Consider the following 12,671-nt stretch of genomic DNA (forward strand, 5'->3'; position numbering starts at 1 on the left):
GCACGGAACAAGCAGCCACGGCTAAGGGAGACGTCACTGTTGCCCTGGTAGAGGCGAAAGAGGCATTAACTTCTGATAGAAGTTTTACAGGAAAAGGGCTTCTTATCACTCGCATAAGTGCTTTCAGATACATTTACCAGTACATTCACTGTTAGTCACTCACTGCCCACAGAGTCATTTCTCAAAGATTGCACACTGTACCAGTGGCAAAAATTGGAAACAAACTGAATCAAACTATGGTACAGCCATTAAAAATAATGGCATATATCTATACATGGTGACAAAGAAAGATGTTCTTGATATGTTCTGGGAGGAAATTAATGCAGACGTTTATAGTAGCATACATTTTCCAAAGACATACAATAAGTTATATTTTCACATGCATTGGAGAAAGTTATTTACCAAGTAATTAACTGTGGGCACTTTAGGAAATCAAAGGTAAGGACACCTTACATTTCCCTATTTTATACTATCCCTATTTCTAATTATATGCATTAATTATTTTTTGGCTTTCTAAACTATGTCATATTTTCCCCAAGGACTGATTGTGTACATAACTAAAACTGGTGAAACTTGATTTCAAGATTCTACCTCTTGAATAAAGTAAGTTACTTACATTTAAACATTACAGATTTGGGGATTCTCAACAAGCAAGCGAGCTACTAACATAATAATAATGAATGGTGCCAAAACACACAGATCTCGAGGTTGCGCTGCGTAACTCTTAAAAACTCGTCTTGGAGAAAAGCTGCACTCCTAGCAGCTCATTTGTCAAGGGCAGCGAGAATCACAGGTAAGGAGATCTGCCTAGGGCAGAAGCTCTGCTTAAGTATCCTTGCTTCTCTTATCTGTGGTAGCTCTTTTTATCTTGTTCACCACAACGCAAGAGAGAAACACTATCAGACAAGAACTGGTTCCTTCTCGTATCACTGCTGCCTCCCTGTCCCCCTCACACCTCTCCGCAGGTGTACAAGCCAGAGCTTCCCACACTCCCAGGAGCTTCTGGGTCCCCCACCAGCACACCCACCAGGTGCAGCTGCAGCCGGCCCAGCCTTATCCATTACAGCGGAAAACAAACTCCCCCTGGAACTGCCCGGGGTGAGATTCGACCTAGACAAATAACCGGGACTTGAGCGGCTGAATTTCTTTCTTTCTTTCTTTCTTTTTTTTGAGCACAAGAAAGAGAAACAAATGTTTTAGAAGTCACTAGGGTGATTCAAAAAAAAAAAAAAAAATCACAGCGCATCTTTCTACAGTGTATTTAATCTTCTGGACAAATATTTCTACACATCTGGAGAATCACTGACAAAAGATTTTTAAGAATATTCACAAGGGAACCCAAACCACACAACTTCCTCCAAGAAATCACAAGCGACATGAGCTGGGAGCTTTAAACGGTTTAATCTATTACCGCATGTAAGCAGCTCATGCTTCTCAATGGATAAATGAACTATTGTGCTAGCAGAAAGGAATCCAAGATAACGAAAAACATCTTTAAACAATGTTGGGGGTAGGGGGGCCGAAATCTCTCAGATGAAAACCTACATCCAAAAAGCCCCTTACACTTTACTTTCTCAGTTCTGGATTAGCAACATAATTTTGAAAGCAGTACAATATATGGCTGTCTCACAGATCAAAGGCGATTTAATTCAAGTCAAATCCATTATAGAGAAGTTTAGGCTTAGATTCTTAAAAACATTAATTGAAAAATAAGTTAATTAACCCAACACTTTATAACAGCAAATGAACCTTGATGTTAAAAAAAAAAATCACTATGTAAAATTGCTAAGTATGAGTGTAACAATCCCTTTAACAGATCATTTGAAAGGCTTAATTGTCCCCTCCAATGTGCATGTTGATGGCTTTCTGCAGTTTGCTTTAAAAGTTATGTGCCTTTATTGTACTGAAGAAATTCCGAGAGAGAAGCACAACCTACTCATTGATGCTAACAACAAAACCACTTTTCACATTCTGCCCTTACAAAGTCCACCGAGGCTCTTGAATTTATCCAGACTGCTCTAAGTTTAGCTAATGTTAAGAATAGAAACTTTTCTAGCAACTGGTTTCTAAGCACAGGTTATTTCTTACTTTGTTCAATTCAAGACAATCTTCTTAAAAGGGGTGAGGACATTAAGTTCAGCAGCTAGGTTCCTTAAACCACACCCCCACATTACCATCCTAATTTTCACAAACACATAATGTGAACAAGTTTTAATTCTGCAAAGCGCATCTTTTTCAATCCTATAAAAGGCAATTACAGTGCGCCTCCCAGGTTTACATGTGGCAACAGTGCAGCGAGGTGAGACAATTTTGAACAATATGTAGTTGTCGTATATACAAAGCAGCCTCTTGGAAACCACATTCACCCACAAGACTTCAACCTATCTTTCCTCCGAAAGAAGAATCAAAGCGGAACCCAAGTCAAATCTAAAGGAGGAGACAGAGAAGAGCTCGCTGGAGACAGGCAAGTTTAGAATCAAACCGAAGGGCCAGAAGGCACGAAGCATGCACAGGCGATGAAAGCGCTGTGTGGAGGAGACAGCAGAAGCCCCAGGGACCGGCCCCTCTTACCAGCACGGGCCCCGGGCTCTCTGCTTCCACCTCGCCCTGGGCTGCATCCTTGCTCCGCAGCGGGGACTCGATCACCAGCTCCTTTTTGACACTTCGGCTACTTGTCCTGCATTTATCAGCCTGCATCCTCGGGTGAGAACGCAAGTCACAGAGTCTGCAACTGAGACAGCTGCGAGTCCTTGGTCGTGCGAGGCACACGCATGCCAGGGGCCAGAGGACGGAAAGGAAGCTGCCTTCCCAGGCACAAGTGGTCAGCCCCGCCGGCTGGGTCTGCAGAGCCCGCCAGGGTGGGAGGGCCAGCCTCCAGGGGTGTTACTACTGCTCGGAAAATGGGAGGTTCCCACTCGTCCGGCCAGAGGAAAACAATCCCAGAATTGTACAATGCACAGTGCACCGCCTCTCCCGTGAAGACCAGCCTCATCGTGCCTGCTCCACGTGGCCGTATCGACCCCAATCAAAACAGTGCGGTGTGGAAAAGCAAAACAGGAACTGTGAGACTCCTTCGTAATTGCTCCACATCGGGAGCTGAAGAGAAGCCAGGTCATCGGGCTGTTCTCAGATTCTTACAGTTTCAGGAGGCTCTCCTTCATGTTATAGCTAAACACCAAATGCTTGGCTGATGATCAAAGCAGGGAGGGGCAACCAGGAGGGATTCCTGTGGCCAGCACCCCACAAAGGCAGGCAGAAGGGGAGACTTTCTCGCTGCATGACAGCCCCTGGCACGGCAAACTTAATTTATCTACTGTTTTATAGTAGACAAAATGTGGGGTCATCACACATTTTCATGAGATTCCATATATCACAGTAAATGCTCTTATTAAACAGAATATCACCTTAGATCCGTCAACGGTTGTGTGGGTACCACCTGGTAATGAGTCTGGTACTAGGTACCGAGAGGATCATGGTGAAAAGGTAAGGCAGAGGAGAGGGTCTCCACCTTCCAGGAGTGTCAGAACAAGCTGAGAAGGCAAGATGAATAGACATCGTGAAGGACAGAGTCATACAGTTAACAGGGATTTACACAGAAGCAAGGAAAGTAGCTAGGTCACCATCCCATGGTTCAGCGGCGACAGCACTTAACGTGTCTCCCCAAAGGCCTGCTGTTTTCATCATTTCCTCGCATTAATAGTGGAGTAATTTTCAGATCATTTTAAAATCATCTCAGGAAAAACCAAAAGCGTTAACAGATTTATTAATAAACTACATGCGAAAATGAGCATAAGATGGGATCAAGTATTTACCTGTACTTTCTGGAATGCTGTAGAGCTTCTTCCAATTAGTTATTCTGCTTATTTCATTGAGACTGGGGAGAATTTAGTAACAGTAAATAACAGCAGTAGTAGCAGTAACATGTAAACAAGGGATATCACTAACAACAGTAGATGCCATGAGGTATACAGGTACCTATACCCAGGAAAATACAGAAGCTGCTGTATAAGATACAGGCACAAGTCTCCTCGTCCCCAGCCAAGTGACTAAGGCCGGCAGGGTCCCCAGCGGGCAGCAGGGGAGCCCGGATGGCACCCTATGTCTGCACGTTCATCCTCTCACCAGAGCCTGCGGAGGTCGCCCCAGTCTCTGCCACCCAAATTTCAGGAATCTTTCTCAGTGTGGATAGCATCGGGTAATGAGTCACAAAGGTTCAATGAATCCATTAAAAAAAAAAAAGTAGTCTCTATAATAATTTTTTTTAACTACTCAATTTCTCAATCTTGGGTAATCTTTTAGGGTAATATAAACTCACCATATCTGTGTTCCAAAATAAATACAATCTGTGAATTTTTAAAATCTCTCTTTGTAAGGTTACAAGAGGATAGAAAAAAAACAAAAACAAAGAGCTTCAGTTACATAAATACAGATTTGAAATAATGGTTAAATCAAAACTTACAGATGTTCTCTAAATTAGAGGAGGCAAGCCATAAGCACTAAACAGACAAGCTGAACTTGGTAAAGCACATGGTTAAGTGTGACGTGAAAGTCACTCAGTTGTGTCTGACTCTGACCCCAGGGACTGTAGCCCACCATGCTTCTCTGTCCATGGAATTCTCCAGGCAAGAATACTGGCAGTGGGTTGCCATTCCCTTCTCCAGGGGATCTTCCCTACCCAGAGATCGAACCTGGGTCTCCTGCATTGCAAGCAGATTCATTACCATTTGAGCCACCAGGGAAGCTCAAAGCACATCATAACCAACAACTGAAAACCTTTTTGAAATGTCTCAAAGAGTTCGAAAAAGCCCAATTCTTCCTCAAATTCCCATCATCATTAGGCCACCAGAAGTTCTAGACTTTAAGGAGAGAAATGCTATCCTATTTAATGGGTCAAAATACCCTGACATTCTGTAAGCAATGAAAAGGAACTTAAAAGGTTATTTACTTTACGAACACTGTTAAGTGCTCACTGTGTCCCAAAATCTGCACAGGTGATTAATTTAATCATTATAACAACCCTTGTCGTTGCTGTTGTTCTTTAGTCGCTAAGTTGTATCCAACTCTTTGCCACCCCATGGACTACAGCCCACCAGGCTCCTCTCTCCATGGAATTCTCCAGGCAAGAATACTGGAGTGGGTTGCCATTTCCCTTTCCAGGGAATCTTCCAGACCCTAGGGACTGAACCAGAATCTCCTGCTTAGCAGGCAGATTCTTTACCACTGAGCCAACTGGGAAGTCCTTTAGCAACCTTGTGAAGCAGGAAACATGATTATTCCCATTTTACAGATGAGGAAACTGATGGCCAGAGTGGTTGCTTTATGTGCAGAAGGTTACATAGTGCATTATAGATGCAACGGACACACTCGTCAGCATGATGCTATGCACAATCAGTTGTCTATTGCAACTATGCCAACTGCTGCTGCTGCTGCTAGGTCGCTTCAGTGGTGTCCGACTCTGTGCGACCACATAGACGGCAGCCTACCAGGCTCCTCCATCCTTGGGATTCTCCAGGCAAGAATACTGGAGTGGGTTGCCATCTCCTTCTCCAATGCATGAAAGTGAAAAGTGAAAGTGAAGTCGTTCATTCAAGAGAGCACAAATAGGTAAAAGCTACTGACCAGCAATTAAAGATAAAGGCAACATGTAGGTTTAATCCAATTGAGATAATTTCAGTGAAGAGGCAAAAGTGTAAAAACAGCACAGCACAGCACAGTGCCTGTTACATAGCAGGTACTCATTTAATGGTAACTATTATTGTTGCCATTGCTGTCCCAATCTGAAGAAATTAACCTTAGTCTTCAAGATTTCAGCTGTGTGGTCAAAAATGACAATTCTGCCAGCAGCGTTGCTACAGCACATTACAAAGTGCTTCAGCAATTTAAAACCCACTGCCCTTCCCTCTTTGCTGCTTGATTATGACAACTGTCTTCCAATCGCTGTCTTGATCCCCTTGTGTTCTGCCATGATCCAGGCATCTTCTTGAAATTTTTCTACTTTTCACAACTTCAGCTGTGAATTTTATATTTCTTTTGTAATCAAGGAAGAAACTATGAATTGGTTCTAAGCTTCTAGGTAGTCAAGATACAAAGGCACACATAATCAGTTCCATAATTCACATCCTCAAAAGGAAAAACATACCAAGCTACAAAGCAAGTACATTTTTTCCAGTTTCTCGCAGAGAAATTTACATAGAAGAGAACTGATCAGTGTCTAGATAAGGTGCCCAACATGTTCACAGGAAATGCAGCAGCGAAATTCACACAGCGTTTCCTGCTACCTAACTTCTCAGGCAACGTAAGAGGCCCTTGTTTGATTCTGCTCATTTAACACACACTAGTATCAGTAACACACACTAGTATCAGTAACGGAGAAGGAAATGGCAACCCACTCCAGCGCTCTTGCCTGGAGAATCCCAGCGACGGGGGAGCCTGGTGGGCTGCTGTCTATGGGGTCGCACAGAGTTGGACACGACTGATGCGACTTAGCACCAGCAGCAGCAGTATCACTAAGTCTGCCTGTCAAGGGGTCACACAGTACAGCACTGAGCGTCTAAACCTAAACCAACAAGTAGGATGTGGTTTCTCTAAGGGCTTCATGAAATCGGTGTCTGAGGACAAGAGAACGACATCTGGTCAGAGCAGCCACAAGAGGAAATGCCATCACAGAAGGACAGGAAGTATGTGGTCAAGTTTTCCTTTACAATATTTCAAAGGGAAAGTATATGCTGGACCTCTGGATTCAAATCCACAAATATTTACCAACCTTCAGACACTAGGAACCTCAAGTTCTTTCACATATTAACCAGTTTAACTCTTATAATAATACATACATCTATTAACATGCAATAAAGGAGGTGATATATGTATAATTATGGCTGATTTATGTTGCTGTACAGCAGAAGCTAACACACTACAAAGTAATTTTCCTCCATTTAAAAAATAAATTTTAAAAATGGAAATAGGTAAATATCATCTATATACTGACAATCCCCCTCCCCTCAAAAAAGCATGCATTAAGGGTATAGAGTTTTACTGTTAAAACAGAATGGGAATGGAGGAAAACCCATGGCAAAGTAGAAACATTCCAGAGATAAGATGAAATAGATGCTTCCATATATGGATTTCAGCTCTCAGATTTTAATATACATACAAATTATTATATAGGTTGGGTACAAAAAAAAACCATGAAAACTGTATAGGAAATTTAAGGAATTTTCCAAGGGTAATTATTTACTATAAGGAAGTCTAACTTTAGACTCCAAAGACCCTGTCATCCCCCACCCACCGTACAATGAAGTTCCATTAAGTTCTGAAAAGCAGGAAATTGAATAAAGGACCCTCTCACCCACAGGACACCTACGCGACCTTCAAGACCCAGTTTAAATGCCACTTTCCTAGGAAAAGCCCTGGCTCCTCCTGGCCAGGCTGCATTAGCTCCTCTTCTGGCACCTTCTGGGCATCTCTGTCATTTACTGCCATCTCGGAGCTTGTCACAGTCTACCTTTTACTAAGGGTGTATGTGCTGTACTCTCTAGTGAGCCTGTAAATTCATCGGGACAGGAGCTGAGTCCCCAGGGTCTGAGGTTCTGCAAGCATTCAAAACGTATTGGTTGAACCAAATGTTTGTGTCAGTTTTATGTCACTGATTATCTTTAGCCCTGAAGCACAAATGTGGTGGATTTTAAAATATGCAAATATTTTCATGTGGCCCAAATTAAGGCAGGAGCATTCAACTGTTCATATGCTAAACCCCAATGGATCATTTACTAATAATTAAAGTGTTCTTTTCTCCCAGCTAAGAAAATGTTATTCTGCAAAACTTGCCAGATATTTTTTTAAGACCAAGGTATCCGTGGAAACAGTATAACTGAACCTTTAAGAAGTGTAAATAAACTTGTTTTTAGCAATGAATTATATAAAATTTGAGACTGCATTTTGCTGTAGCTAGCAGCTACATAAAGAATGACTGTACAAGGAATAAATATCAATTATCTCAACAGAATTTTTTTACTCTCCTATTAGGGGCTCTTGGCCAATCAGGAAGATATTTACAAAATAACAATTAACTATAAAGGCAACATATATATGTGTGTGTGTGTGTATGTGTGTGTGCATATATATCTGTGTGTATGTGTGTATCTCTGTGTGTGTATATCTGTGTATGTGTATATATCTGCGTGTATACATATAAATTGTGTGTGTATATGTGTGTATATGTGCGTGTATATGGTTATATATATGTGTGTGTATATGTGTATATATATATTTATGTGTGTATGTATGTGTATGTTGTGTGTATGTGTGTGTGCATATATGTGTGTGTATACTTGTAAAGTATATTTAAATAATATATAAAACATATGTTTATACCAGTCAATCCTAAAGGAAATGAATCCTTCATATTCACTGGAAGGACTGATGCTAAAGCTAAAGCTCCAATACTTTGGGCACTTGATGCGAAGAGCTGACTCATTGGAAAAGACCCTGATGCTGGGAAAGATTGAAGGCAGGAGGAAAGGGTGACAGAGGATGAGATGGTTGGCAGAAGGAGAAGCGAGCGACAGAGGATGAGATGGTTGGATGGCATCACCAACATGTTCATGTTTATGGACATGAACTTGGGCAGACTCTGGGAGACGGTGGGGGACAGGAAAAGCCTGGAGTGCTGCCATGCATGGGGTCGCAAAGAAGTCAGACATGACTTGGCGACTGAACAACGACGATAAAACATATACATATACACATACTTTGGAGCAGAGACTTAAATACATATTAAATATGTACTCCGAAGTAATCATTCCATTTCTCCTTTATGGGAAAAAGTGAAACAGTCAGAAAAAATTATTAAGAAAACTTAGAAAAAGAAACAAATGACTAAAGATTTCCACAGTGTATTGTTACCGGCCAGCTTCCTGGCCAAAGAAAAGAAACGGTGCTGGGAATACGATCTGCCCCTGAGGAAACAAAAACACGGTGCGTAGAAGCGGGAGAGCAGAGGTCAGGACAGGACCAGAGGCGACGGGTGCAGGAACAGGCTGCTGAACAGCCAGTTACAAGAGAGGAGGGGTATGGCGACAAAAAGGCAGGTGGAAGTGGGAGCGGAGAGAAGGGAGGGCTCCTATATCACACCCTCAGGGCCTCGTAGAAGAGTTAATATCAAATATATTCTGATAGAAGTCTGACAGGGCTCCCCTGTTAGCTCAGACGGTAAAGGATCTGCCTGCAAAGCAGAAGACCTGGGTTCGATCCCTGGAGAAGGGAACGGCAACCCACTCCAGTATTCTTGCCGGAGGATTCCATGGACAGACCATGGAGTCGCAAAGAGTTGGACACGACGGAGAAGCTAACACTTTCACTTCACTTTTCATGAAGTTAGATGCTCACCTCAATGACGATTTTTGTCATTAGAGATTTAATCAGATAATCACAAAAAATGAGATACACGTTATCATCTAGCCTAGTGTTTATTAGCATGGAATCCATCCAAGCCTGGATATGGAGGAAAATGGTCCATGAACCCTTCTAAACCTACATTCGAAATTGTGTGTTCCTGTCATTTCTACCGAGAAGCCCCTAGAGTTTATCTAGTTCCTAGACAAGGGACCAGGGGAAGATCCTCCACTCACAGAATAAGGAAACTGAGGTCCAGAGAGATGAGCCAGATAGTCAACCAAAGTTTTAAGACACAAAGCTCTTGAGCAGGTTTAAATTTGACTGAAGTAGACAGTAAAGCAATTTAAATGGTTAAATCAAGAGACATTAGGGGAGGGAGGTGGGAGGGGGGTTCATGTTTGGGAACGCATGTACACCCATGGGGATTCATGTCAATGTATGGCAAAACCATACAGTATTGTAAAGTAAAATAAAGTAAAAATAAAAGACAAAAAATAAATAAATAAATAAATAATTTAAAAAAGAGAGACATTAGATGGCAATCAGCGGCGTCAACACCTGCAATCTTACTCATTTGCTGATTGATGTCCTATGTGCGCTTTGTCGCTCAGTCGTGCCCAACTCTTTGCGAGCCCATGGACTGTGGCCCGCCAGGCTCCTTTCTCCATGGGGATAATCCAGGCAAGAATACTGAACTGGGTTGCCATTCCCTTCTCTAGAACATTGAGGGAGACCTGGGTTCGATCCCTGGGTTGGGAAGATCCCCTGGATCTGGCTGAATGACCAAGATCAAGCCACCAAGGAAGCCCCGACTGACCTCCAAGTAAGCCAATAGGTCATCAGATGAGGCCTTCACTGAGCAGCTTCTAGCGAAGGCAGGAGGAGATAGGGGCAACAGAGGAGGAGATGGTTGAACGGCATCACCAACTCAATGGACATGAGTTTGAGCAAGCTCCAGGAGACAGTGAAGGACAGGGAAGCGTGGCGTGCTGCAGTCCGTGGGGTTGCAAAGAGTTGCACACGACTTAGCGACTGAACAACAACAATGCACACATTTCAGAATCATACTGCCCTCGAACACGTGGAAGAGAAACACAGACCAAAAGGTGGATCTACATTTAAACGTGTCAGAGCCTCATTTCCGACAGAGGCAGAGCTGAGAGTCTGGCAGAGGACAAGGATGTCCTGCAGTGAAGAAGTGGGCGAGGAGGCCTACTGCCCTCTCTCCACGTCTGGGGTGAGCCCACGGTGCTGGGGCAGCAGGAGGGGCCCTAGAGAAGGCTCCGTTTTCAAATGAGGGAAGTAAGACGCGTGGAGTCCTCCCATTTCTAGACGGGGGACGCTTAGGGTACTCTCTGGGACTGACTCTGTGAATGTAGGACAGTGACTTCACCACTCTGGGGGCCCACTTCCCTCACCTGGAAGATAGGGATCACCATTTCGACCCGAGCTAGACATCATTCACTCCCAAGACCCAGGGGGACAACGGACGTATCCCACTGTTGTCGTAGAATGCTGCCAGCAGCCGTGAATGATCTGGAAGCTTCTCGTGAAGATAGCCCACCCCCAGCCGTGACATCCCCCTTCCCTGCCTACATTCTTGCACGGCCTCTGTCACCATCTGGCGTTCTGTACTCTTGTTTTCCTTATTTGTTTAGTGTCTGTCCAACTCCACTTTAAAGAAAGCAGCAGCTCTGGGAAGACAGAGATATTTGTCTATTTGGTGTACTGCTCTATTCCCAGGTCCTAAGTCAGGGTATGTACTCAGGACACATTTATCAGATGAATTCACTGAAGGATCAGGACCCCCTCGAGCTGGATATAGAGCTCTTATACTCTGGACACCAAGAGTTTTTCTGTGAACTATTTGTTTTGGTCACAGTGATGATCATTCAGCCAGCGGTGTCAATGATTTGTTTCAGAGATGGAAACTTACAAAGCCAAGGGAAACATAACGAGGTTGGGATTTTTCTCAGGAAATGAAACTCCCGGCCTGAGTTACCACAGCGGGGCCCGCCGTGGCCTCCATCTGGACTGGACCTAGCCCGGTGTGTCATCTGCCCTCGTCAGCTCTGAGCACCGGGCGGTGGCGGGGAACGGCTGTGTGCACAGTAGATAATCCATACATGTTTGCTTATAGAACAAACAGTGAAACTGTCTCACCTTGGCTTGATTTATCACAAACTCCAGCACCAAGGGAGTTCACACAAAGTAGAATTTTAAAACTTTCCTCACCACGTGACAAATGTTGAGGTAAAAGGCCAGAGAATGTGTGCTTGGTGAGAGAAGATAATCAAAACCTTCTTTTAAGGCCCTAAGCACTAAAGTTTTCCCTTCAAATGCCTTATGCAGCTATAAATGGAAGACGAACGTCCATTCTTTCATTTCTCCCCCATCCACCTCTCAAAAGAACATCGTGAAAAATGCAAAGAGCCACCCTCTGAGGTTATAGGTTTCATAAAAATACCTGTGTATGCTAATTTACTCAAAGCCAGTCCCATGAGTGTTTAGAAGGTAGAAAGCTAGGGACCATCCTGATGTGTCCATGACAGAGAAGCGATAAGCTGGAGAGGTCACAGGGCTCAGGTGATTACCCTCCAGGTGTCACAGTCCATGGCCATCAGCTCCCTAACCTGGGGGAAGGAGAGAGAATGGTCCAGACAACACGGCATACCGACTTCTGCAAAAACAGAAACACGCCCAGGCTTCAAGGGGCAAACCCACCATGAGGAAACGCCGCAAAGCAGTCCAGCAGATCTGGCCAAATTCAGCTTGCATTAAAAAGACAACGTGGCTCAGTGGTAAAGAATCCTCCTGCCAAGCAGGAAGCGCAGGTTCGATCCCTAGTCGGAAGGATCCCTTGGAGAAGGAAATGGCAACCCACTCCAGAATTCTTGCCTGAAGAATCCCATGGACAGAGGAGCCTGGCGAGCTATAGTCTGTGGGGGTCACAAAAGAGTCAGACACGACTGAGCGCCTGGACGACGAAAAGATAATGATCGTTGACAGTCATGCCGGTCCCCTGACAATGACTGGGAAGTCCCCTCTTTGGCAGCAGTGGCAGATTACGTCCTTTCCATAAGATAAACTCATCAGCGGCAAAGATGATGTATCCTTTCTCATCCTGCTGCCTAAACGAGCCCTCATTGTGACTGATTTCCTTTGTGAAGTTAAGAGACTGACAAGGAAGAGAAAACAAAGCCAGCGGTTTCAGGGGCTCAAACCTTATTCCTGGACAACCACACATCCTGACAAATCAAAGTTTCCCCCCGAGTACT

The 12,671-nt window shown here is 43.8% G+C and overlaps 1 protein-coding gene across 6 annotated transcripts in view; it reads right to left on the bottom strand.

Annotated features, from left to right (window-relative positions):
* The window catches only part of DOCK9 (dedicator of cytokinesis 9), a 289,727-nt gene that overhangs the window by 175,455 nt on the left and 101,601 nt on the right, over positions 1-12,671 (bottom strand). For 4 of the 6 annotated variants that reach the window (XM_052650202.1, XM_052650199.1, XM_052650197.1 and 1 more), the window contains exon 1: positions 2,572-2,781. The exons of the other annotated variants lie outside the window; for them this stretch is intronic. In XM_052650202.1, coding sequence (XP_052506162.1) covers positions 2,572-2,697 — 126 coding nt within the window. In that variant the 5' untranslated portion in view covers positions 2,698-2,781. Of the gene's footprint in view, positions 1-2,571; positions 2,782-12,671 lie in introns of those variants that run through there. 6 annotated transcript variants of the gene reach the window in all.

Source organism: Budorcas taxicolor, chromosome 12, assembly GCF_023091745.1.
Source record: "Budorcas taxicolor isolate Tak-1 chromosome 12, Takin1.1, whole genome shotgun sequence".
NCBI lineage: Eukaryota > Metazoa > Chordata > Mammalia > Artiodactyla > Bovidae > Budorcas > Budorcas taxicolor.